Source organism: Grosmannia clavigera (genome assembly GCF_000143105.1).
Source record: "Grosmannia clavigera kw1407 unplaced genomic scaffold GCSC_173, whole genome shotgun sequence".
NCBI classification, from domain to species: Eukaryota; Fungi; Ascomycota; class Sordariomycetes; order Ophiostomatales; family Ophiostomataceae; genus Leptographium; species Leptographium clavigerum.
The window spans coordinates 838,259-863,223 of NW_014040765.1; the positions used below are offsets into that span (position 1 = coordinate 838,259).

Genomic DNA, 24,965 nt, shown 5'->3' on the forward strand with positions numbered 1-24,965 from the left:
ATGGTGCAACGGTCGCCACGAATTGTGGCACTTGGGGCACCGACCAATGGGACACGGTAGCAAGGCTGCCCATGGCATACAGTTGGCGCTCTTGCAACACAGCTCCACTGATGCCCCTGGATTAGCGCCCTAGACGAAGCAGCTAGCAGGCGTTGTGTAATTTCCCAAGATGGCTTGCCTACACCAGCAAGACGTTCACCTGCTGACCGGGGGGAGGGGGGGCGTGGGAGATGAAGGCGTGCAGGAAGGCAAATGCAGCAGCCGGAAGAAGTGAGGCAGGCAGTACAACAGAAGAGGAAAAAGAGCAAGAAGTGAATAGGGGTGTGTGTGGAGGCGACAGAACGACGTGCTCTCACATCTATTTAACACTCGTCCATGTCCCTCTGTCCACTATCCTTTCTATTCTCCTTTTTCCCCAGCCCAAAGACAAACACTTTTGCAACTCTTGCTTCGCTCTGACTTCGGTCGTCCATTCTTTATTTGCTTCAGCATCTGCTAAACATTCATTTTCATCACCCGCTTTCAACCGCTCCAAACCCACCAACCTCCCAATCAATCAAAATGCGTTACGCTGCTGCTGCCGTCTTTTTCGCCGGTGCCGCTCTGGCCGGCACCGAGGCTCCTGAGAGCACCATCTACAGCACGGACTTCGTCACGATCACGTCCTGCGCTCCGGAAGTTACCAACTGCCCGGCCCGGACTCACAGCACCGTCTACCCGGTCACGTCCTCGACGGTCTACTCGACCAACGTGTACGCCACGACCAGCGCCGGCACCGTTGGCTACTCCACCGAGAGCATCCCGGTCTCTGCCACCCTTGTCCCCATCGCCTCGACCGGCAAGTCCTACTACAACACCACCGTCGCAACCAACGGCCCCACCGCCGTTCTTGGCGTCGTTGTCTCCACCCCCGTCGCTGTTCCTACCACCGTCACCTCGGCTGCTGCCGTCGGCACCCCGGGTGTCCCGGCCGTTGACACCACCACTGGTGTCGCTGCTGTTGGCACTACGCCCGCTGCCGTTGTCGGCACTGCTGGTGCTTGCGGCTCTTACTCCGTCAAGACCATCTCGACCTCTGTGACGACTGTCGTCCCGACTGTCATCTACGAGACCGTCTCGGTCGCCTGCCCCACTGGTGCTAACACCCCCGTCGGCACCCTCGGCACCGTCGGTGTTGCTACGCCCACTGGCAAGAGCCCCGTCCCGTCGTCCAGCATCGTCACTGCTGGTGCCGGCAACGTTGCTTTCTCCGGTGTCCTGGCCGCCGCTGCCGGCCTTGTCGCTGTCTTCCTCGCATAAATAACTTAGAAGTCTTCCGCAATTCTTTTCTTTGTCTCTTTTTCCCTAGAGAAGCCTGGAAGGCTATGGCATTTATGAAAGTTAGGCTTCGGCGATGTTGTACTTTTTAAGTCCCGGAAATGTCTGGCAGTCATTGGACACGGCATAGGAACATGTTTTTAATTTTCTAATTGCATTTTTTTGGGTGCTCGGTATCTCCGCTCTAGAACGGGGATATTGGGTGCTTTTACTTTTTTAAAAACAGCTTATCTAATAACGCAAAGTGTCTTGTTAAATGTGATGCAAATGTTAATAAAAAGTAAGCATCGCTCTGATATCTGCCGTTTCATCTCCTATGCTGTGCTGTGTGCTAGCTTGTCTGGAATAAGTTCAATAAGAGTTGCCGAAGTAGAGTAATCATGCAAGTCATGCCAGAGGTGCAGACGATAAGCGGTGATGGCTGTGTTCTGCTGCTATTTCGACGATTAGAGGATATCACAATAGTAAAACGACAATGTACTAAACGCAACTTAGATATACAGTATCAAATCTTGCTCCAGAAGCTTTATCCCACGTATGGAATGTACGTCTGCAAACTGGACCAATGCTAAATTGAGAAAGTGTGACCGTCAAAGCTATATCTACCTGCCTAGGTGGTGTGAAGTTGCGCTATTGTAAATGCTAAAAAAGGAAGGCGCAATTACCTACTAGCACATATGTATACTCATCTACTCATCTACTCATCTACTTGCCATTTTCTGGGTAGCAGACTTTCCTCCGGTTCATCATTGTCCAATAACTATATCCTACCTCAGAAGCCCTCCACGATGCCCCCGAGCGGGGACGTCGACTTTGAAGATGGCAGGAAGTCGCTCCAGCAGTCAAGGCAATGACTGAAAATTTGTCCCCAGTGGAGGTACAACCAATCGGCAAAAGCACATTTGCCCTGAGAAACGACAACGACGTGAGAGTACATCGCCCAAAAATCACCCGGGCAGAGTTCGTTTCTACTACGGCAGGAAGACCGACGGGATCGAAGGTCCCAAACTTCCTAGCCTTCTAGACGAAACAGGAACAGACTATTCCCATCTTCATTCGTCTATCTTTATACATGCCTATTTTCTTAATGTGGCTGTTGCAACTGATCTAAGTTTTTGCTAATCGGGTTGCTTCTAAACTAAGTAACAAAATACATTGGGCGTATATTTTGTCTTTACCACCTCCATCCCGTTCTAAACAAAATTATATTCCCTCTTGCCGAAGATACTTTACGTTAGGCTGTACGCCATTCCTTGTTTATGCAAGTAGTGTTCAGGTAGTACTGACTTGACTGGCTGTGGCGGCTTTCACTAATATTCAAAATGTCTTCTGCCGCAGTCTGTTGTCAACTCTCAAAGTATATCTGCCAGCACCAAAGGTTTTATACCGTTCGTGTGTCGAATGACAGCATCTGCACTTGGAACAAAAGACGACACTCGTTTACCGAAAAAAAGTCTATCAATATAACTACACGTGAAATGCCCAACCTAACCTGCCGTCCTTCCGTTGTGTATTGTCTACGATATGGTACATGTCCTCTGGCCTAAGCTATGCATTCAACCTGCCTCCTATGTGTTCTTTTTCTGGTAATTAGTTCACTATGCTCTCCTGCCCCTCTTCTCCCGCTCTTTGCGAACTGGCCATCCCACTGGTTTCACTGGCTTTGTCGTCCTTGTCGCCGACGCTGGGTCGAGCTGCTGCAGCTTCAACGTCCGATGAAGACGATGATGAGAGGGACATGTTTTCGTCTGACGTGGCCGTCGTGCTGGCGAGACCCAAACCGGCCCGACCACGGCGGCTACCGAAGCGCCTGGCAGCCGGGCCCTCACCAGCCAGCAAGACATGAAACTCGTCTTCGCTGGCTATGGAGTCAATGTTGCCACCACCACCGGCGTGATGGCCGGACCAGAAACTATCACCACTACCGCCAACGCCACCATCGCTACCATAGTGCAAGCGTGACGCAAGCCGACCGCGCTCGACCATACGCTCGACACGCAGGCGATTGGCCACAAAGTTCAGCGGTGGGAAGGCGGACTGACAGCCCTCGTGCAGCATGTGAGCCAGCCGGGTCGGGTTGGGGTCGGACAAGATATGGACAAAGTCGGAGAGCACGCTCTTGGGCCAGATGGTCACGGTGCCGCTGAAGGGCTGCAGCCACAACTGCGACCAGTCCTGGCCCAGCGGCCGGGGCAGTAACTCCAAGTTACGCAGCAGTTTGAGCCACTTGCGCAGGTCTTGCTTGAAGTATTCCTCAGAGGCCGAGCCCAAGTAACCGCCACGCCAGCCGCGGCCCTTGCGGTGAGTCACCGGCTGACCAACGGACCCGCGGCTGCTGAAGAAGAAGAGATTGACGTGCGGGTTTACCTGGCTGACGACAGTGAAGTTGACGTTGAAGTGCAGGTTAAGCGCCTTGAGCGGGATGTCTGTCCGCAGACTGCCATCCTTCCACTTGTGGCCAAACGAATACGGCACCAGCCGGTAATTTTTGCCACCAGCTTCTCCCGGCACCGGCGTCTTCATCATCAGCACCACGGGGTTGAGGATGCCCGGCACAGCAGCTGACGCCAGCACGGCCGACCAGATGACGCAGTCGGGCGAGGTGCGATAGTTGCACAGGATCGTCGGCGAGTGCGGGTCTGCCGGCACGCACGTCACGTTGAGGATGCGCCCAGTGCGCTCGTAAGCCTCACGAAACGTCATCGACCCGCGCGTCCACCAGGCGCACCTGCGTGCCCAGTCGACCGAGTCGAAGCGCGCGCCCGTTCGCCACCACCGCGGTAACCACACGGAGAACGAATCGTGGCAAGCGGTCAGCCGTCCAGCCAGCGCCGGCACCAGCAGCTGCCGCAGCTCGTCGTTGGTCCGTGTGGCCACCAGCGCTGCCACCAATGCGCCTCCACTTGTCCCAGTGATCACGTCCGGCAACACATCTTCTTCCAGTAGCGCCTTGACCACGCCGAAGTGGTAGTACGCAAATGACGCTCCACCCGACAGGCACAGTGCAGTTCGTCCATAGTTGGCGTGCAACCGCTTGAAGAGGCCGCGCCTCTCGGCTGCGTCCAGCTGATTTGTCTCGCTGAGGAACTGAAGGCTTTGCTCAACTGGCTACATGTTAGCAGGGAGCCCCTGGGAGATAGCAGGAAGAAGATCTACCAGGGATAATACGCTTACCCTCTTCGACAAACCTCTGCACCAGGTTTTTCGTCCCATAGTACGTTTGGCTGTACAAGTGCCGATTCTCCACACCGGCGAAGTTGTTCTTTACGCATGCCTCCACGAGCGCCTTAAGATCGCCGACCGGCTCTTTCGACTGGCTCAGTCTTGCTGCACTAGAGTTGGCCGTGGCCGTGACCGTCGTGCCGCTGTCGGCCGCTTCTTTTGTCTCTGCCTGGGCCCGACAACGACGCAGCTGTTCAACGACGCGCCGCACCGTGCGGAAGTCATAAAAGGCAAACTCATCGTCCTCCCTCCACCGGTCGTTGCCCAGGTACGCATCGAGCTCTTCTGCCGCAGCTACCCAGCTGCGATAGTCAGGCGCAAATCGCAGTTGTTTCCGCAGTTTTTCGCGTCGCCCACGCCACGTCACTAGCTGTTCATACGACGAGATGTACAGCCGAGTCACCAGGTACGCTATTGAAAGCCCGATGATCCAGGCAAAGACGCCCAGCAGGAACGGCCACTTCAGGAGTCCGTACAGATAGCCCTCGCGCGTCTCGTCTTGGGTGCGCCGCCCCGGTCCCGTCTTGGCACGCGACCTCTTGCCTGCCGCCGTCGATGCTGCTGACGCTGCCGCTACGCGTTGCCGTTGCTTCGGTCTCTGCTGCAGATGCCGTCTTCGCCTCAGTGTCGGCGGTGCTGGCGGCTGCAGTATCGGGATAGAGCCTGACGCTGCGAGCGCAACGTCTTGTTTGCGACCCAGAAACGACCAAGGCCTTGAGGCAGATGGCTGTGGCTTTGAGAATCCCGAGCCTGTGGCCTCTGCTGCTGGTGCGTCCCGGCTCTCTTCAGACGGCACCACCTTTTCGTAGATCGGGGCCCAGTCGTTTTTGGCCGTTATGAAGAGAGACGACGCAGACGTAGGCGCAATCGCTGAAGCGGATGTGCCGTCACCAATGGTCGCAGCCGTGCTGCCGTTCTCCGTTGTGCTTGCTCTACGGCTGAGATGGTCCAAATTGGCAGCAGGACTGCGCTGGCCGTCATCTGCACCAGTTGCGCCTGGCGACTGCAGTGGATCGGGTCCTGCGAGAGCCTGGATAAACGCTTCGACGTCTTCGGGCAGGAGGAAGTCGGTGTAGAAGTCGGGTAGCGCAGATGCGTCGTCGAGAGACTCGACGGGAAAGCCATAGCAAGTAGGGCCAGCAGCAACTGCTGCCCCATGGCTGCTGCCGTCCGTTCTCGCTGTCATCGAGGGTCGGTTTCGTGTCTTGCGCCGGCTTGCCGCTTTCGTCTTTGTGGGCGCGTCAGAAGGGACTGTCATAAGCGCGCGATAAGTTTGCGTGCTGAAGTTGAGGCAGTCAAGGGGGAAGACTGTCGCAAACTGGATCGTTATCCGTGAGAATGACGATTGAAAAGAGGAAGAGCAGGGGATCAAGGCCGGTATATCGGCGACAGCGACTGTTGCGAGCAGTCTTTTTGCAAGCCTTACAAGTCGTTGACTGCCAATTTCGCCGGCTGGATGTAAGCATCTGAAATTAAGTACCTTTCAAGGGAAATGACGTCGGCCGAACTGCATTTGTTGGGGAAGATAGCCTGGTGGGGCCCTGAGATATAGGCGGTGGGTTGCCGCAGGCCAAAGGGGTCACGCGAAAGCAAAGACAACTTCCGGCGAGTGGCGCAGTCTTCTGATCAGCACCAGGTGGAACATTCGATCTCACGACAAACAATTCTTCTTTCGTATGTGCGCAAGCGTGTGTATGTGTGTGTCACATTAGGAAGTCGTTAAAGAGAACCCCAGAGAAGCTAAAGTTGACATAAAAGAGGCGACCGGAAGCAGGAGCTGGAAATCCGAAAGCAGACACAGCTTTGGGAGCAGAAATGACTTCTTTCAGCTCCAGCAAACCCTCCTCTCCTTCTCCGTCCTCCTCGTGAAATCGCACGCCCGGCATAAACACAACAAACATCTACCTCTCGCATAAAACCTCCTCTCTTTATCATCACAACCCCTTTCCCGCGCTTCGAAAGCACCTCGGAGATTGGCAATCCACCTGATTACACGTATTGCGACAGCCATCGGATGGCGTCGCCGTAGCCTAGAGAGTAGCAAAGAAGATGAGTTAGCGACGTCCTAGCAAGCAGACAGATGTAGAACAGGTCCGCTCTCGTACCTTGCCGCATCACCACCGAGCACATGAACAGCTCAATGGGCCGGATGCCCTCGAGCGACGCCTTGCTCTTGCCCGTCGTCTGGTACAGGCCCAGCTGATGGCGCAGCTCGTCCTCCGAGACGGCGTCCGGGTGGTCGATCTTGTTGCCGAGAATCACAAACGGCACCTTGGACAGCTCCTCCATCGACAGCAGGGCATCCAGCTCGGCCTTGGCCTCGGGGAACCGCTCGAGGTCCTTGGCGTCGACGAGGAAGACAATGCCGTTGACCTCGGGGAAGTAGTCCTTCCACAGGCGGCGGGCTGGAGAGGTCGCATCAGTTCATGATCTCAAGATAGTATCGGGCCGTGGCCACTCTTCCACCTTCTCCTCCACTTACCCTGCTGATGGCCACCTAGATCAAAGGTGGTAAACCGCACATTGCCAATGGCTAGTTCCTCGGAAGCTGTAGTCGCGCGTCAGTAAAGAGGGATCCACATGGACGTTCCGAGCTGTCACGATGAGTCACGAGCAGATTCGAGTGCGGCATAGATCGACCGAAACGAGCAGACTATGAAGGAAGAGAGGAGGAAACCAACTTGGGTGGAGTGTCGGCTGCAGAATCGCTACACGGTCGTTCTGCAGAATGACGAGTTAGCAGAAGTTGACACAATCGAGACGAGAAAGTCCCCGGAACAAAGAGGAAGCAAGATCCATACAGCTGGCCTGTTGGCCGCTCGTTGAAATGGCTCTTACCTTGAGCATGTGCAGCAGAGTCGTCTTTCCAGCATTGTCGAGGCCTAGGAAGAGCAGCTTGGCGTGCTTGTTCAGCAGGCCAAGCGACGACAAGACGTCGTAGACTTTTTTTGATCAGCACAGAACCAAGAAATTGCCATCTTCCCAAAGAAGGTCCTGTGAAGGCGGAAACATACACCAGTTGACAATCCACATTGTGGGCAGGAGGGTAACAATCGGGTTGAAAACAGCACTGGAAGCCCGGACGAGGCGAAAATAGAGACAAGAGGCTGTGGGGTAGGAATTGAAGCGGGTTGCGAGCGCTGTGTTTGGCGGCGTTTGCGGCTTTCGGTCGACTTTCGGTGGTGAGAGGAGTGAAGGGTGAAGTTGAGAAAGACACTCGACACATGCTAGAGTAAAAGTGTCATCACGTGTTGTGCCTTACAATTCAGGCAGCCCTTTCACACGATCGGTCATAGGACACGTGGGGGTATCTCGAGCAAATCGCCAGTTCAACGAAGGCGACTGACGCTACGTTATGAATACCGATCACCGGACTTGTTACATAGCATGTGGTTCAAATTTCAGCATTTGGAGCAATCATTCTTCGTCCTTTCATCCGAGTCAATTTGTCCTCAAGGATGGGTATCTGCTTCAAACAGTGTCTAAGCGCCTCCCAATGTACATTGTAAAAAGGCAAGGAAGCACATTAGATAACGTGTATGTACAGTAAAAGGATCGGTCCACGACGCAGGCACACCGTTAGGAAAATGAAACTATGTACAAAGAAAGTTAAAGAAGAAAAAACTTTGCTCAAAAAGAAGATAAAACACGGGGCATGTGTTTTAAAAAAAAAAAAAAACGTCATAGCCTCTCGATGCCCATGCTTGAGGCCCTGTAACTCCTGGGATTGACAGAAATAGTACACAATCAGTCATGCCGCAGACTAGTAAACAATGCGCCTTCGTTTCTCAGACAGAAATAACGTAGTGTCCTTGTCCGATTTTGCCAGCCATGAGGAGGCCCAACTCTCTCATCCGTTCGGCACCTTCGCCGCGTTGTGGTCGTCTCTCAAGAGCCTGTCCCTTGCGAGCACGGTTGCAATACTTTTGCTGAAATTTCTCCTTACGCCTCTGGCGCTTCTGCTCTAGGCCCTTCACAATGTCCAGAGCGCCGCGAATGTGCATGGGCTTCGTACTGGTCGTACCGTTGGCCTTGGGTCGACGGGCTGGCTTTGCCGCAGCTTGGTTGTTTTGCTGCTGATGACGGAAGATTGCAGCCGGCCGCGGCAGAGACTTGGTCTGAGTCAGGCCCGGACGAAATGCAACCGCCTGGTAGGCAACACACCCTACGCCAGCGATCTCCACAGGCGAGGTCCGAGATGACACGAGGGCGGTAGGTGGTTCTGCAAGTACCGCTGGTGTAAGTTTCGGCGCCGGAGACCTCATTCTCCGGCTAGGCGACTGTCGATCAAAGAGATGACGAGGAGCCGGAGACCGGCCACGAGCCTTCGGCGGCGGCGGAGAGCGATACCGTCTCGACGATTTCTCCATCTTCCGGCACCTGTCTGACCGGTCCGGCTCTCCGTGGAGGTCTTCCAGTTCGCCGTGAAGCCAGAGCTGGTCATCCGCGCTGCCCTGCTGTTGCTTTTGCTTCGGGTACTTCGACGTCTGATCGTCGTCGCTCTCGCCTTCCACATCCGACGTTGGGAAGCTCGGGTCGATATCTTGCGGGATTGTCTGATACTTCTCGCGTTTGCGAGCTGCCATGTGACACATGTATGCCTCCTCCAGAGGACGGTCCTCATCAAACGTGCCGCACACAAAGTCTGTGCTGTCCGGCAGTTCCGGGGTTGCTGGACGGCCACTGCCCGCCAACTCTCGGTTCTTGGGCTTGTCCTGGCGGATCGCCTGGCCGGCAACAAACGCGGAAGAGTCAGAGTGCTCGCCAACAGACAGGCGGCGGAAGATAGGACTACCGCCCTGGTGCAATGTCGAATGGCCAATATCGCGGTAATCCTCGCTATGACGGGTATGTATGGACTGCCGAACTGTCCAGAGGACAAGACCATCGTCCTCGTCATCAGATGATGCGAAGCCAACCTCGTTGTCCGTGTTGTAACCATCAGACACGGTATCGAAGTTGTAGCCGGAGTATTGGCTGAGGTCAAGGCGGTCACCATCCCCGTCAACTGTGTCGTTTTCATCGACGTCCTCGTCATCATCCTCATCTTCATCCTCGTCGTCGTATTCCTCATCGTCGTCATCGTCGTCGTCATTTTCTGCTGCATCCTCTTCGTCCTCTTCCTCTTGCTCAGCCTCTTCTTCTGCCTCTTTAGCCAACAGGCGGATCGCAAGCTCCTTCTTCAGCGTGTCGTTGATAGTGATCCTCTGGCCCATAGATGACTTTGCGTGGCGAATCCAATCGTCTTCCAGCGGCGCGTCACTAGCAAACTCATGGAAGCGAGACGATTCGCGATTCAGATCCTCTGGCTTGGCAGTTAAGTACTTCTTCGACCGGAGAGTGAGAGGGCTATGTGACGATGGGCGCGAGGCAGTTGAGCGGGTCATGGATCTCGGAGAACGATTAGACGAGTTACCGCGTGAGTGTTTCCGAAAAGAGGTGGGAGATCTTGGTTCTGGAGCCGGTGAAGGTTTCCGAACAAACTTCCGGCCCTCTGGTCCATCGGCCTTCAAAGCAGACAGATGTGGCCTGTGAGATTCAGTAGAGGGGCGGGTAGGACAAGCAAATTTGATGCAAGGGCGCCGCAGCTCCCCAGTTTTTGCCACAGCCTTGGAGGTCCCATTTGTAGATAGATTGATCGAGGGGACCGCAGCAGTGGAAGTGGATTTGTTGCTGGGTTTGGCATCGTCATTTGCCTCGACGACTTGAGAGGTAGGCTTGGGATTGGCGCAGGCAAACGATATGCATCGTTTCCTCTGCTGCGTCTGGACAGAAGGGCCAGCCGGAGGATTTTGGCATGTTGGTTTCGGCGTGGCATTCAAGTGAGCAGCACTGGTCGGAGTCGCAAAGCTGATTGCGGATTTGACGCGTAGTGGAGTAGCCCCGGTTTCCAGTAGACGAGGACTGGGTGAGCTCGTCCGTGGAGGGGTGGTGAAGCCAGTATCACTGGTGAATTCGGCAGTGGAAGTCATGCTCGTGTTGCTGGTCATAGAGCACCGGCGCCTTGGGAGGTCACCAGCAACGCTGCTATCGACGTTCTCGTCTTCAGATTGACTCTGAAGAGCCTTGGTCAACAGGGACTGCTTGTTGTCTCGCGGGCGGTACGCAAGTGTCTTTTGGAAAGAGTGGCAGGCCTGAGAAGCAGTTGCTCTCCACGATGTCGACTGATCTGGCGGCTCGTCGACTTCAGCGCCATCTTCCTCCGCGGGGGACTGCATGTTGGATGTGTGAGCGCTCCAGGCCAGCACGTTAGAGGCGCCATCAGGTCTGGAGTAGTTCGGCATTTTGTGTTAAAAGGGATAGATTGCGAATTTGTTATGATAGGAGAGTGGAAGTAGTGTTTGTGAGAGTATGGTGATTCCTTAGAGAAGTGGGATGTCGAAAGGTGCCAGAGTCTACACGAGGTGCGTAGACTTGTTACAAAAGGTCGGTTGAATGGTTAGAGAAAGCGAGCAAGATGGTTGACTCCAGACGGGTGTCCCTAAGGACCGTGATGCTATAAGCGGTCTAACATCGTCAAATGCGAGAAGCTAGGAGAAGCCAACGATTATTAGGAGGGTTTTGGGCGCCGAAAATATCCGGTCGTCGTACTGCGGCGTAGGAAAGTTGGCGAGAAGATATGCTAGATATATCTAGCAGCGGATCTGCCTTGTCGAGCGTATACACAAAGAAGACTGCAACAGGACGCGTTTGTTTAGGGCTATAGCAGACAAAGAAGAGTGTGATGTCCTTTGTTGTTTGGGGGATTGTCTGCTTGACTTTTGATCCTTTGGTCGAGTATGCTGTCGTTGAAGATTCAGGTTACCAAGAGACAGCCAGATTTCAGACCCGCAGAAGAAGGAAAGGTAGAATTAATTTGCGGGTAATGGAAGAAAGAGAAAGAGGCACCAAGGAAGGAAGCGATATAGGAGTAGAGACTGTGAATAAAATATCAGGATTTTTTAGGTGATTTCTAAAAAGAGGAAGAACAACCGGACGTAAGGTCCATGGTCGGTGGGGATTGACGCAGATCGATAGAAAAGGTGGGAGGGTAATGTGACAAAGAGGGAATGGAACGGAGAGAGTCGCCTCTGTGCGGATAGCGCGAGTGTCCCTCACTCGGTTTGCTTTTTTCTATTTTATTTTGTGTCTGTCGCGCCGCAGCAGGACAAAAACGGAAGTGAGGAATAGCGGCGTTCAGTTGGCCGCCCTGAAGTGTGGGTGGAGAACTTTATGACATGCGGAGGAAGTGGCGGAGAGAAGAAACGGGGTACAGTGCGCTATCAACCCACAAGCAGTACAGCACTGTGATGTAAGCAGAAATGAGTGCGGTCATCCCGACGTCGGACTGGTTGCAACTGTCTTATTTGCCCCTGCACACTGTGGCACTCGATTTTACGAAAACGGACGAGTTTGTAATGTTTGGCCGTCAAACAGTGCACAGCCTGTCGGCCGTCGCGCTATAGCCATGCCTCGGCGCCTTGTTCTCGTAAGTGTAAGATTTATGGCGGTCAGTACAGCGACCAACTACACCACCTGAAGGGTTTTTTTTTTCCTTCGTTCTAGCGCTGGTTGCTTCGATATTGCGGCCCCTCCTGTTAGACAGAAAACTGTTTTGTTTACTCCGTACCCACGATTCGAAAAGGTAAAATACAAAAACAAAAAGCATTATTGTGCGGGTGAGGCGTTAGTTACGAATTTAAGGCGTACGACGTACATAAGGCCGGAAAGCCCTACATACGACGTAATATGTACCATTCCCCCCTGTTTCCCCCTGAAGGCACGTACAAGCTAGAAGAAAGCCGTCTTCTCACTTCAGCTCTCGAATAGGAGCCTCCGTAATCCGTAAGTACAACGTACGGAATATACTCGGCCATCCGAGCAACCCATGTCTCGCAAGTTTACTCGTAATTACTCCCTATTACTCGCTGTATTCTCCTGTAAAAGCGGTGAGATGGACGGCTGCGAGATTGTCTTAACAATCAGGGCTGCTATGGGGTACTCCGTCCTCGTAAGCATGACTTTGGCTTAGCCAGCACTGGGTAATATTCGCAAGTCAGGGCAATACCCCGTTAGTTTCAGGGAGGGTTCCGCGACCACAATGACTGAGGCGATATCGAATGGCCTTGCTGACAGCTGCAATGTTGGTGATGTATCTTACGTCGTAAGCGTGGATTGCAGAGCGCCCGTCTTGGACAGTGGAATGCAACGTATCTTACGCGAGCATCTCACTACTCGTATCTTATGTACAGATGACGGACGAAATACACGGCCAACAGCGGCTCTGCCGTTCGCTGCATGCTGACGCTGAATCCCCTTTCTGACGTGTAAGAAATGTACTCATGCACGTCCAATATTGTCTTGCCTCAAGCGGGTCTGCTGCAAGTGTATCGTATCTAGCGAGTAAGAGCTCACGATGAGCCGGCAGTGATTGCACGTTATCGTGCAAACCCCCACGCTGGCTACATACTATGTACGCCACCTCTTAGCATTCGGGCATGTTTAGGTGGCTGGCTGGATGGAACTTAGCAGCAAGGCCTGTGTCGGCGAACGTTCTGATTTTGGCCAATGTTTCTTTGCGGCCCAGGTAAAACAGATTGGCGAATCTTATTTGATTCGCTGTAAGACTTCTAGTTGTGTCTTAATTACGTGAGAATCCCTAGCCTGATTGCAGCTCGGAGCCCTGATTTGGGTCTGTGCAAATTGAAGGTCCCTAATTTGTGGACGAGATCCACCCTCTCGTTGAATAAAAGTCCAAATATAACAGAATAAATTGATGGAACGAGCAGGAGAGGTGGGCAATGTGACCAGTTATTGCATCATCGTACATATCATCTTTACGGGCGACGAGATGCCGCGCCATCCCCGGAACCACGCGGCTACAGATGCGCAACCCCAGCCACCCACCCACACCTGTGTATGCCTATATGGCGCGTCTGCGGAAGGCAATGCAAGTCGAAATCGCCCCCGCCTACGGCCTGTGGATTGTGGTCGCTCGTTGTACGAGTACTGTCGCTCGTCACATAGTAAGCCGGACTTCCATTTTTTGGTGTTGGCGCTGATGCCGCGCTGAAGGAGATTTTTGGATGCAACTGCAAATGAGATATCCTGGTCCACAGGACCCCACTAGCTAAGATATACGGAGTATAGAAGGGCTTTAGGGCAGGATTACGAGTTTACTCCGTACTATTACTGCGAACAGTGCACGTATCGTCTAATATCGACTGGCAAAGCGGTGAAGACGGCCCGTCCGTTACCCTTCATCCTGCTCGGCTCTCCGTTTCCTGCCAGTTCAAACTGACCCACTTTTGTTTATTCGCTTGTGCGGTGGCTCGTGCATGTGCGGGCTTTGTATAAGCCTCCAGAGCTGGGTACGGAGCACATTTGCCGTACCGCTGGCTGCATGCCGCCTCGTTTCAAACTGCTCGTAAGATACGGGCTATCCACCTCGGCGTTAGGGGGATGCCGCTTGGAGGCCGCCCCCCCTAACATATGTAGCAAGATACGGAGAAATAGGCCAAAATATGCGAGTTGGGGATGAAACGAGCTGCGTGCAAGCAGGAATCGCACTTTGCAAGTGCTAGAGATGGACTTCTCCCTTTTTTTTCTTTTTTTTTGTTTGTACGTTGGGCTTTTGTTTCGCAATGACAACGGAAATGAAGTGCTCGAATGGGCATGAAACCGCGGACAGGATGCCTTCTAACATACAACAAGGAACTGAAGACAAATGCACCCCTTCGAAAACAGACGATTTTTTACGTGGCCCCCTTCGAGCCGAAGGAGATGCAATGTTTACTCGTATTGTTTGCTGGCTTCATTCGCATTGGCTTTTACACGCGGACTGGTGCGTCGTGGATGGTGGTAGCCGCTTGCGCGATTTTCCTAATAGGAACAGGTGCATTTATTAAATCCATTACTCTGTACGGAGTACTTATTATGCAATTCGCTCCTCTGTAAATTGGCGACGGCGCATAGAGCCCACTGGACACTCGGCTAATGCTCCTCTGCCTTTCATCCGGCAGCGATGCCACGAAGGCACTGGTCAGGTGCGAGACACGTCACGCGTCAGGAATAAGCTGGTGATGCTCGGCGTAGCGCTACAGCCGATGGAAAGCAGGAAAGCAGAAAGTACTCCGTATTCCGTATTGCTCATGCGATCATTGAATACATGTACGGAGTATTTATGAATCAATTGTGAATAGATGCGTCAAATGAAAGTGATCAAAGTCACGTGTCGCTGCACGTGACAAAAACCACGTGATACTTGCTTTGTAGCCGGAACGGATAGCGGGCAATCAAGGAAAATCGGAATGCGTTTTCAATTTCTGGCGATGCTTTTTTGCCCTTGAGCTCCCTCACCCGTCACCATACTGACTTCTCCGACCACGCTACGAACCAATTGACCCGGTCTCCGTCGCAGCCGCGCATCTCCTACAAAATGAACTCTCTTCGCATTGCCCGCGCTGCCCTGCGCGTGCGCCCGGCCGTGGCCCGTATGGCTGTTCAGCGGAGAACCTACGCCGATGCCGTTCCGGACAAGGTATGCAACTCCGGAGCTTCTGGAAAAGACGCAAGCACCCCTTCTCCGGGACGCGATCTCGGCTAACTATGCTCGACCCAATTCAGATCAACCTGAGCCTGTCTCTGCCTCACCAGGTACGAATTGATGTTTCTCTTCCGTCGAACGGAACGATGCGCGATAATCCGTTCCTCCGAGCCCGTTTTCGTTATCACAACAATGCCCAGTAATCGCAGTCCGTGACGTGAAAGCTAATTCGATGCTCTCTTCGTACAGTCCATCTACAAGTCGCAGGATGTCGTGCAGGTCAACATCCCGGCCGAGTCGGGCGACATGGGTGTCCTGGCCAACCACGTGCCGTCGATCGAGCAGCTGAAGCCCGGCGTGCTGGAGATCATTGAGGAGAGCGGCAGCAAGCAGTACTTCTGTAAGCAGAAGAAGATGACCGGCGGCCTTCCCAGAGCGTCCCAAAGAGCTTCAGAGAGGAGCGAGGGGAAGGGTCCGAATTTTATAGAGGGGCTTCCAGGCTAACTTGCACGTGTGCAGTGTCCGGTGGTTTCGCCGTCGTTCAGCCCAACTCTCACCTGAGCATCAACGCTGTCGAGGGCTACCCCCTGGAGGACTTCAGCGTCGATGCGGTCAAGTCGCAGCTGGCTGAGGCGCAGAAGGTTGCCAGCGGCAGCGGCAGCGAACGCGAGATCGCTGAGGCCAAGATTGAGATTGAGGTAGGTAACATCAGCTAGCTGTCTGGCTGGTCCGCACGCTTCCTATGCCAAGTTCGCTGTGCTGACATTCGCGCTATACAGGTTCTTGAGTCTCTCCAGGCCGTTCTGAAATAAGCGTGTCGCCTTCCTTTTTACTCTACTACTTCCCTCACGCTCCGCCACCTATTATTCTCTTCCGCCCCTTCTATATGTATCTCGTGGCATTCTCGTGTAGAATACTGTGTTCGTTTTGATTTTGCCATCAATGTAAAAGGAGGAAAGAGTTCAATTGAAAGACTACTGCATGCCACGAGTGATTCTATGTATATCGTCAGGAAGCACTTCAAGACGTTGTCAACTGCTGCTGAGAGCGTAAGGAAACTAGGGTAGTAAAGTTGACCGCTATCTTTGGTAACTACTTACTCTTACGCTCCTGGTGTAAGCAATAACGTAGGCCAGCCTCCTATCTACGACGAGGAAAGCGATGCGCCAGGGAAGCGAGGACCATGGCAGCATCTTAGTTATTATCATGTCTGTGTCCGGCTTTTCGCGGCAGAAAGCCTTATAACTAGCAACAGGGTAAATAAATATCTCTATAATGTATTACTTCCAGCACTTGCATTGGAAGTCGATGATGGTCCTACATCAGTGGCAAAGTACCCCGGATTCTCTTCAGGGGAGGCCCCTCTCTAGAGCCGGCAATACCCCACAATCGACTGCCCGTATTAACGGAAGCTGTCCTGCCCCTCATCTTCTGTTGTCTCAACGTCCTCCTGCAAGACGGAAGACAAGGACAATTCCCTACTGCTCCAACTTGGTCTTTCGAACCAGCCGACCAAATGCACCCCATTGCATCAAGTGGTACAGCTGTCTCGCGAGCTGCAGTGACCTCTGCTGCGGGTCGGCCACTCTTCTTGTCCTCCCCATTGCGAACAGCACCACTGCTATTTTCCCATAGTCACGTCTTCCTCTCCACCCCTCACGCTCGTCGAAAAATGTCTTCTGCCTCTCCCAACCAGCGACCAGTGGCCGTATTTGTCTGTGACATCCAGGAGAAGTTTCGTAACGCCATCTATCAGTTTGATCAGGTGTAGGTTGACCTGTCCCCTTCTCGCTTTCCTTCTCTTCAGAATGCCAACACCTACCTTCTCGCAGTGTCTCAACTTCCCGGAAAGTCCTTCGTGCCGCCCAGGTTCTCGACATCCCCGTCTTTGTCACCACCCAAAACCGCGCCCGGCTCGGCAACACCGTCTCCGAGCTGGCCAGCCTTCTGGCCTTTGACAGCGCAGACACTCGCGAAGCTGGTCCTAAGCTGGCGCAAGTAGTCGTCGATGCCGACAAAACCCGCTTCAGTATGTATGTGCCCGAAGTGCAGGCAGCTCTGAACAAGTTCTCGCCGTCCGCCGCTGTGGTTATCGTCGGCATCGAGTCGCACATCTGCGTCACCCAAACAGCCCTCGACCTTCTGGCTGCCCAACATCGTGTCTACGTTCTAGCCGACGGCGTGTCGTCGTGTAACCCCCAGGAGATATCAGTAGCCCTGGACCGCCTGCGTGCTGCTGGTGCTACGGTGACCACCTCGGAAAGCTGGATCTACGAGCACGTCGGTGATGCTTCCAAGCCCGAATTCCGCAACATAATCAGCCTCGTCAAAGACACCAGCAACGATACGAAGACTGCCCTTTCGGCTCTGCTCCCTGGCAAGATTTAGCTTGCCAAAAGGAATTTGGCCACCTTTGGTTGAAACAAGTGTTATTGTATTTTTTTTTTAGGGTTTCTAGTAGGGTTTCTTTTTTTTTATGCTTCTTGAATAGGCCCGGACATCCCGACATCCATACAAGCAACTGGGGCCAAGACCTCGTCCCTGAAAATAGAAACGGGCACCACAATCGGCTGTTGCTGTAATATCTAGTTTCCACGTAGACACCTCTCAATATTGGTCCATGCTGGGCGGTGTGTGGGACCGCTGTCTACTCACTCCGCTGCAGTTGGCGTCTTTGGCTTGTTCGGCTTCATCCATGCAAAAGCAGAGGCGCCACCCACAGGGTTGGAAGTCCGCGGCGCGGGAGTGGTGCTGTTTCGGAGCTCGAGTGCAGCCAGGCCTTGCTGGCTTTTGTTCTCCTTGCTGACACCGTTGTTTGCCACGGCATTGCTAATGCTTATCGTGCGCTTTGACTCCCAACGGATCACGTTCGATGCCGTGCTGCTGTTTCCACCTCCTCCGCCGCCATTTCCACCGTCATTGGCCGAGTTAAACGGTGCTTGGCTCTTGCTCCGATGCTCACCACCCGAACGAGATGGAAGCGGAGGCTCGTAGGACGATCCGGTGCGAACAGATGTAGAGCTGCCCCCTGTTTTCGCCTTCAAAACTTTCATAGTTCTTGGCTGTCGGGGCGGCTGGTATCCACTTATGGACCCGTTCTCGCGATGGCCGCCATCGCTCCCAGTTGTAGAGCCAACCTGGCGCCAAGACCCCCAAATAGCACTCGCATTACGTTGACTACCTCCAGACGTAGGGCCTGCCTCCTTTCCGGAACGCTCTGAGCTGGTTGAGTGTCGCGGTTGCCTCTCACCTTCGTTTCCGCTATCCGACAGGTTTGTCGTGCCCCTGGGCCACTTGGTAGCAGGTACAACGTGAGTCGTCGTTGGAGAAACGTCGCCCGGATCCGTCAAGCTGCCATTGGCAATCTGGACGTCGGTCTCTTGCTCTTGAAAAGAAAGTTGCTTGTGGTATGCAAGATCATCATGTTGCTTGGCCGACTGCTCCTCCTGTCTGTGTCGCCCTCCCTGTGAGCCCATTGCTTGTTGCTCTCGAGACACATGCTGCTCTTCTTCATAACCATCGTCGATGCTTCCCCGAGACTTCAGATCGCCGGCGATGAACTCAGCTGCTGCGGCGTTAAGCTTCGGCTTCTCCGGATTGACACTGGACGTGTATAAGTTCTTAAATATGGCGTCGTCCTCAGGGCGTACAAACGGCACAGACAATTTTTCTCGCTCGCGGCTATATATGCACAACAGATTCCGTGAAAACAAGACATCGGCACTGTGGGTTCGTAGCGTGTCGCTGCCGATGATGATACGAATGCCCTTTTTGCGATTGCTGGCCTCTGTGGTCTGATCCAGGCTGGCGACCTCAAAACTAATGGACAAAGAGGGGATTTGAGGAACGGGATCGGCAGACCTTGTGGCCGGTATAGCCTCGGCAAGATAAGTTTGCAGGTGTATCTTGAAAGCATTGTCCACATCTCGGTAGATGAGATCCGTCAACCCGAGCTCTTTGATGAGCGAAAGCTCCACGGTGGATTTTTGCGCACCCGAACACACGGCAGCGTACAGGAGGGTGTCGCTGGCAAAGTCTTCTGTGAGCCAGCAACGAATTATGGCGGGAACGGATCCGAGGACAAAAAAGACTGGCGGCGGCTCGGGCATATCAAGGGGCGAGTCCTGCTCGTGACCGCCCGTCATATAGTTCGTCTCAAGCGCGATACTGCTACCGCGGCCGGATGCCATGGAATGTACTGAGTGACCGGCTGAGCTGTGTCTGCCGTCAGACTTATGTGAGAGCGAGCGCTCCATCATGAGACTGCTGCCGGGCCGGAAAGGGCCCATGTCACTGAAGTGGCGCGCGTTTTGCGTCATGTTGGCGCTCTCGTCAAAGCGTACGCTATTGGCCCGTGAGGCCGCAGCCGCTCGCCGAACTGGTTCGTCATCGGGATCAAGATGCAACGACCCAAGCGTCTGGCTCTGCTCGTCCAAGTCAAATGCTTCCGTCGAGGGCATCCTGACAGGGCCTGCATAAGCCAAGGTATTGTAAGCACAAATTCTGTGTTCACTTCAAAGAGACGCACTGACCATGTTGAGGCGTACCCACCAGAGCGCTGGGAAACGGCGAGTTCGACCAGGCGGAACGTATGGCAGAATCATCTTGATACCGCTTCTCCAGCCGCAGCAGCCTTTCATTCTGGCTAGCCTGCACGGCATGGATTTGCCTTACGTCCATCTGGACATTGTGGAACTCTTCTCGACTAACGACGAATCGAGTATCCATGCCCGAATCCGGCCGAAGTGATGGAGACTGCGAGAGTAACAAAGTCGACAAGGCAACCGAGAGGGTGGAAGGGATATCGTAGGATGGAGCGTAGAGGAACAGAGGTCTCGAATATCTGCGCGTTTCAAACGCCTGTTGCCACCGTAACCTTCTGCCGTCTTTTGAACACACTTGTGGCTCGACAATGTGTCAATACTTCCCTCCCCGGTATCTCGAATTTAGAATGTCTGGTCTCGCTCTCCACCACCTCTCACATCGCACTCAAGACCTCCTGCGGCAACGGCCGGCTGTCCCTCTCTGGCCAGCCACCTCGAACGCGCCAAGCAGAAATTCCGCTCGAAATTGGTCTCTTCAGGCGGCCTGCCGAGAATGAGCGTTCTGTCGGCTGTAACGTGTTGGTCACTGGAAAGCGAGTATATTGCCGTCTTGTTCGAGGGCCTGAAGATCTCGGCGCTGTCGTCACTAAGGCTGGATGGGGTGCAGTTAGGGCTCGTATTATAAGGAAGGCGAGAGTTGACCGTAGCCTGTTCAAATAGAACGACGTGTCAGGCGGGCCGGGAAGTGACAGGTAAGATTGACCAGCTGGGTATCGCAGCAGGGAAAGGAAAGAGCAGAGGATCAATTGACCAGGCTGGGTAGCGAAAATTAGTGACGCACGAGGCTTGAAGTATAGCTTTCTCGTCCGAATCGGCCAATATCAAGCAATCGGAACAGGTGAAGACGGGGTGCTCTTCGACCGCGGCCGGCTAGGAGCAGAAACGATCAGGCGATAGCAGTGGGTTGTACTCCGTATAGTAGCGCCGGTGATCCAGAAGAGGCCCCGTCGAGTAAAACTGAGCCAAGTGAGCTTAGGCAGGGGTCAATTGTACGAATGGTATCTGACGGAAATAAAGGCAGGTGCTTCGAAGCAGAGCGATGAGGGGAAAAGAGCGAGACGCTGCTTTTCTGCTGCAAGTTCGTTGGTGCTTGAGGTTGTATGCTGTATGGGAGATTTTGTTTGTCGGGGTGAGAGAGGGGGGCGGTTAAAGTAATCCCTGGTGAAAACGTGAAGATGAAAGAAAGGTCGGGAAGGCGGTCGTTTCGATTTGTGGGTAGATGACGGCGATTCGAGTTTCAGCGATTTTCTTGTGGAATAGGAACTGGAATGCGCTACTGCACTATTGGAGTACTGCATTCCCTCAGCAGCATCTTACAGGCTACCTGCAAAGCGCATTATTAAGGCTAAACCTCGGAATTGCCTATGAACATAAGGAGTACGTCCTATTTTCACAAGCAAGGAAGGTGCAACGACCAACACGAATGCATACGCAGCCCATGCTAACCGCACCTTCTGTCACAGAACTCACTTGGTGCTTACTCGTAGCTTATCTAGATAATATAGTCTGATAGATGAAGTAAGTCGTAAGCTAAGTTTACCATTGGATTCTCCCACTTCACTCCGTCTACAACCAAGGCGCCTGTTGCCAAGTTGGGTGCACATACGACTCCGGTCGAGTCTGTTCAATGTGGTGGCGTACATCTTCGAACAGCAGCCGATACCCCTCGCCAGAAAGATGCAGGCCATCTGCCAGCAGGTTGGCGAGGTAGCCGTTTTTGCCTGAAGCCTCGTCTCCAAGCAGGACGCCATCCTTGGCTTCAAAGCCGGGCGTTCGGGAGACAGCCCGGTCCATCAGCGTTTTCCAGAAATCGATAACGGTGACATCGGGCACCGCAACACCGGCGCGACGGGCTGCTTCTGCGTATTGTGCCGTGATGGGAGCCTGGCGGGAGGTGGTCGTCTCGCCATTCAGCCTCGAGAGCTGACCGTACCGAACGCCATCCAGTGGAGGCGGTGTCACGACGAGAATCTTGGGCTTATGGGCCCGAATGTTTGGGTGGGTCAGGATGGTCTTGAGATTCTTCTCGTACTCCTGCAGGTCAACGTGCTGGCTGTTCTCTGAGCGGGGCAGAGCCGCATCATTGGCACCGAGAAGGACCAGCAGATAAGCCAGCTTCGGGCCAGGTGAAGACGCTGGGTCCGGGAAGACTTTGGGGAGTATCTTGAGTGCCTGGGACGTGTTGTAGCCCGAGAAGCCTCGGTTCACGACGTCGAAAACTCGCCCACACTGTGACTGGAGGGCAGCCTGGAAGCAGAAGCCATCTTTGGTTTCAGTGGCGCGTTCGAAGAGCGAGTCCCCAAATAGGACAACCTGGGGGTAGGGCGCAGCCATTGTAATTCGTTCAGGCAATTTGGGTGCGTAGGCAATCAGACCAAAGCAAGTGCGAGGCAGCCACAGCTTTATTTAAGGAGGGAAATCTGGAGGCACCTCAGAATGTTTCGCTCGCTTGCTGCTCGCTTGCTGATTGGTGCAGGACAGCTCGGAATTAATTCTCGTGTCTTTAGATTATAATGGCGTAGCCATCACAAAGATATCGAGTGAAAGCTTCAAAAGCCTTGACAACTTCAATGTAAGACTAGCCTTAGCTGCTTTTTTCCTTGGCTAGTCACCAATGGGAGGACCCAACTAATTATACCCATCGGCCGCGTTTCTTTCTCTTTCTTTCAACTTTCTTTCTAATTGTTTACTAACCCCTCGACTATCAAAAAAACAGCTACTAACGATGGACGGAGCACTTCTTTCCGGCTGGCTTGCGTCAGTAGGAGATCAAGCAGCTCGTGTGACGCCAGTCCAGTATTGCCAAACCGTCTTCGTAATTCTGGCCACTGGTGTCTTGGCTGTGAATGCGTTACCGGCTCGCACAAAACGATACCTGCTTGATTATGGAGCACGAGAGAACAAGAGTACTGGTGTGCTTCATGACAAGACCATCGGCAATGCTGGCGGTGACGCTGCCAAACATCCGATCGGTGCAGACACCCTGGAATATGTAGTGGCCACGTTTGCTTCATACAGTCAGGTGCCACATGCCTGGTTTTCCAGTTTTTATATTGCATATCTTGTGTGCGCGTTTGGCTGGACAGCACAATGGTTGCTGTGGCAGCAGGGTGCATCGTCAGGCGGTTTCTTCGCCTGGCTTGCCGAACACCAGCGGACGGCCGACCGGAAGTCAGAGCCGTCGGCAACATCCATGTCTCTCATGCAGGTGTCCGTGGCCATGGGGCTAGAAGCTCTACAAGCTGCGCGCCGCCTTTACGAACATGCATCGGTGTTTAAGGCATCCAATTCAAAGATGAACTTTACACACTGGGCGCTCGGACTGGCGTTTTATGTCTGCATGAGCGTGGCTGTGTGGATCGAAGGGTCGCGTTCGTATCCCCCTTCATATTTCGTCTCTTTTCAGGCCATTCCTAATCCTCTCTGCTGCAGAAGCAATACTTGCTACCAGAGACCAGCCCCCCTTCTCACCACACGCTTCAGCCGCAGGCCGAGGCATCGAGTGGGCCAAACTCGCTCTTGGCACATCTCTTTTCTTATTCGCCTGGCTGCAGCAGTACCGCTGTCATGGCCACCTTGCTAGCCTGGTAAAGTACTCTTTGCCGGAAGAGGGTATGTTCCGCTATCTTGTATGCCCTCACTATACCTGCGAGTGCACCCTTTATTTGGCTCTCTCCATCGTTGCCGCACCAGCTGGCCAGCTGTTCAATCAGACGCTTCTGCCATCGGTGTTCTTTGTGGTTGCGTGCCTCGGCGTGACGGCAAACCGGACGACGAAGTGGTATATTGAAAAATTTGGTGCCGCCCGGGTTGCCAAGAGGTGGAAGATGATCCCGTTCATCTTTTGAAAATCAGAATGCAAGATGGTGGCAACGTTTTCCCACCGCCAAGCCTTGCTCAGAGTCCCGGCTCATGGTCGCTTAGACAACAGTCCGAACTTGTTACCCAGCTTCGATACTTTCAAAACGTCACGGTACGTCAGACTCATGCGAGTTTGCCGTGTGTTGTGCCCGGAGGCAAAGAAATCCCTGCTACGTAGGAGATCCCAGTTTGCAACAGTATCCTGAGCCAGGCCGTCATCTACATCAATATCGGCAATACCGTGGAGATATTGAGTGTAAAGGTCGCCGGTTGTAATCAGAAGGCTGCGCGGTTCCTGAAGGATCCTTGCCACAGGTTCGGGGTGCAATGCGCCGTCGGCCTTGTTCTCATATATGTTTAGGCACAAACTTGCCCCGAGACTCACAGTGCAAACTACGGGATGATAGGCAGATCCGTCCTAGAAACAAGGCACAAAACGGCAATGAGATCTCCATGGCCCGCAATGTGTTTCCCAGCTGGCGGTCTGGTTGTGACTTACTTTGTGTGGCATGATACCAATGCCAGGCGGATACTCATTTATGAGGACATGATTCGGGCGTCCGTGTGGGCTGAATGAGAATAAATGGCCAGGCATGCCGTCGACAAAGCTACCGTCTGACACAGGAATGGTGAGAAGTCGCCTGATAACTGGCTCGACGAGCCATGCCGGTAGAGGGGCATCGAGTAGCTTGTCGTGCAGCAAATCAGATGGCCAAGTTTGCAGTCGTCGGTGCGAGAGATGCTTCCATTTCGGTTTGGGTGCATCTGTGATCTGAGCGGGCACTTGTAAGCAGTCTCCCCCCTTGAGTCTCAGAGTTTATACACCCCGCTTGCCTTTTGCAAGATATATTGTTCCTCCTCTATTGTGATGAAATCTGCGATGTAGTATGCCGTCGCCGGAAGGGCTTTTATGCGAGCATGCTCTAACGTTCTAGGCAAAGCTAAATCTGATGGCTTCTCCATGACGTTAAAGGAAGATTTTGTGCCAAAGATTCACTTGAGCTGCTCTGGAAGGGAAGTGAGGCGTGGAGATCAAACTGTTCGCAGCACTCATACGGAGTACAGGTTCGCAAGGAAGAGAGAAAAGATAGTGCGTGTCGCTTGTCGCAAGATCGCCGTAATTTGACGAGGCAGGGATTCTGCAGGCTGTAATCTTGTTCTTGGTAATAGCGGGACTGACAAGAACAGACGACGTGTTCTCTTTTCGACGATAAGCCGGCCGATGTTGAAGACGGGCGATTATACCTGCTACGCTTTTCGCGAGCTGTTTCTCGATGACTCTTGTGCGTCATTAGGAAAAACGGAGGGGCAAAATAATGTTTAATCTGTAAGACAGAATACGGGAGTACTCACAGCGGCAATGTCACAGTGAATACCGAACCGGCACAGTATACTTGCTCCAGCATGCTTGTGCTGTGCATCGCCTCGTATAGATG

General features: G+C 53.4%; 9 protein-coding genes across 9 annotated transcripts; 5 read left to right on the top strand and 4 right to left on the bottom strand.

Annotated features, from left to right (window-relative positions):
* Nucleotides 1-561: 561 nt before the first annotated feature.
* Nucleotides 562-1,299, top strand: CMQ_7434 (extracellular serine-threonine rich protein; the record flags this gene model as incomplete). The annotated part of the gene is made up of 2 exons (XM_014314439.1): nt 562-804; nt 1,063-1,299. The coding sequence occupies 2 exons, from the start codon at nt 562-564 to the stop codon at nt 1,297-1,299; spliced, it is 480 nt and encodes a 159-aa protein (XP_014169914.1).
* Nucleotides 1,300-2,907: 1,608 nt separating this feature from the next.
* On the bottom strand, nt 2,908-5,725 carry CMQ_7589 (lipid acyl hydrolase; the record flags this gene model as incomplete). Its single annotated transcript, XM_014314594.1, has 2 exons — nt 2,908-4,421; nt 4,492-5,725. 2 exons carry the CDS (start codon nt 5,723-5,725, stop codon nt 2,908-2,910), a joined length of 2,748 nt encoding a protein of 915 aa, XP_014170069.1.
* An 803-nt stretch (nt 5,726-6,528) lies between these two features.
* On the bottom strand, nt 6,529-7,572 carry CMQ_7131 (small monomeric GTPase; the record flags this gene model as incomplete). The annotated part of the gene is made up of 6 exons (XM_014314136.1): nt 6,529-6,569; nt 6,645-6,944; nt 7,022-7,087; nt 7,221-7,260; nt 7,378-7,481; nt 7,554-7,572. The coding sequence occupies 6 exons, from the start codon at nt 7,570-7,572 to the stop codon at nt 6,529-6,531; spliced, it is 570 nt and encodes a 189-aa protein (XP_014169611.1).
* Nucleotides 7,573-8,327: 755 nt separating this feature from the next.
* CMQ_7174 (uncharacterized protein) lies at nt 8,328-10,823 on the bottom strand (the record flags this gene model as incomplete). The annotated part of the gene is made up of 1 exon (XM_014314179.1): nt 8,328-10,823. One exon carries the CDS (start codon nt 10,821-10,823, stop codon nt 8,328-8,330), a length of 2,496 nt encoding a protein of 831 aa, XP_014169654.1.
* Nucleotides 10,824-14,956: 4,133 nt separating this feature from the next.
* CMQ_7564 (ATP synthase delta mitochondrial) lies at nt 14,957-15,876 on the top strand (the record flags this gene model as incomplete). Its single annotated transcript, XM_014314569.1, has 5 exons — nt 14,957-15,058; nt 15,145-15,174; nt 15,314-15,464; nt 15,584-15,762; nt 15,844-15,876. The coding sequence occupies 5 exons, from the start codon at nt 14,957-14,959 to the stop codon at nt 15,874-15,876; spliced, it is 495 nt and encodes a 164-aa protein (XP_014170044.1).
* Nucleotides 15,877-16,736: 860 nt separating this feature from the next.
* CMQ_7203 (isochorismatase family protein) lies at nt 16,737-17,452 on the top strand (the record flags this gene model as incomplete). The annotated part of the gene is made up of 2 exons (XM_014314208.1): nt 16,737-16,831; nt 16,897-17,452. The coding sequence occupies 2 exons, from the start codon at nt 16,737-16,739 to the stop codon at nt 17,450-17,452; spliced, it is 651 nt and encodes a 216-aa protein (XP_014169683.1).
* Nucleotides 17,453-17,715: 263 nt separating this feature from the next.
* Nucleotides 17,716-22,002, bottom strand: CMQ_7243 (ubiquitin carboxyl-terminal hydrolase 19; the record flags this gene model as incomplete). The annotated part of the gene is made up of 4 exons (XM_014314248.1): nt 17,716-19,535; nt 19,597-19,924; nt 20,047-20,260; nt 21,275-22,002. 4 exons carry the CDS (start codon nt 22,000-22,002, stop codon nt 17,716-17,718), a joined length of 3,090 nt encoding a protein of 1,029 aa, XP_014169723.1.
* Nucleotides 22,003-22,393: 391 nt separating this feature from the next.
* On the top strand, nt 22,394-23,516 carry CMQ_7619 (3-oxo-5-alpha-steroid 4-dehydrogenase; the record flags this gene model as incomplete). The annotated part of the gene is made up of 2 exons (XM_014314624.1): nt 22,394-23,039; nt 23,152-23,516. The coding sequence occupies 2 exons, from the start codon at nt 22,394-22,396 to the stop codon at nt 23,514-23,516; spliced, it is 1,011 nt and encodes a 336-aa protein (XP_014170099.1).
* Nucleotides 23,517-23,524: 8 nt separating this feature from the next.
* CMQ_7381 (uncharacterized protein) lies at nt 23,525-23,890 on the top strand (the record flags this gene model as incomplete). The annotated part of the gene is made up of 2 exons (XM_014314386.1): nt 23,525-23,641; nt 23,708-23,890. The coding sequence occupies 2 exons, from the start codon at nt 23,525-23,527 to the stop codon at nt 23,888-23,890; spliced, it is 300 nt and encodes a 99-aa protein (XP_014169861.1).
* Nucleotides 23,891-24,965: the final 1,075 nt, after the last annotated feature.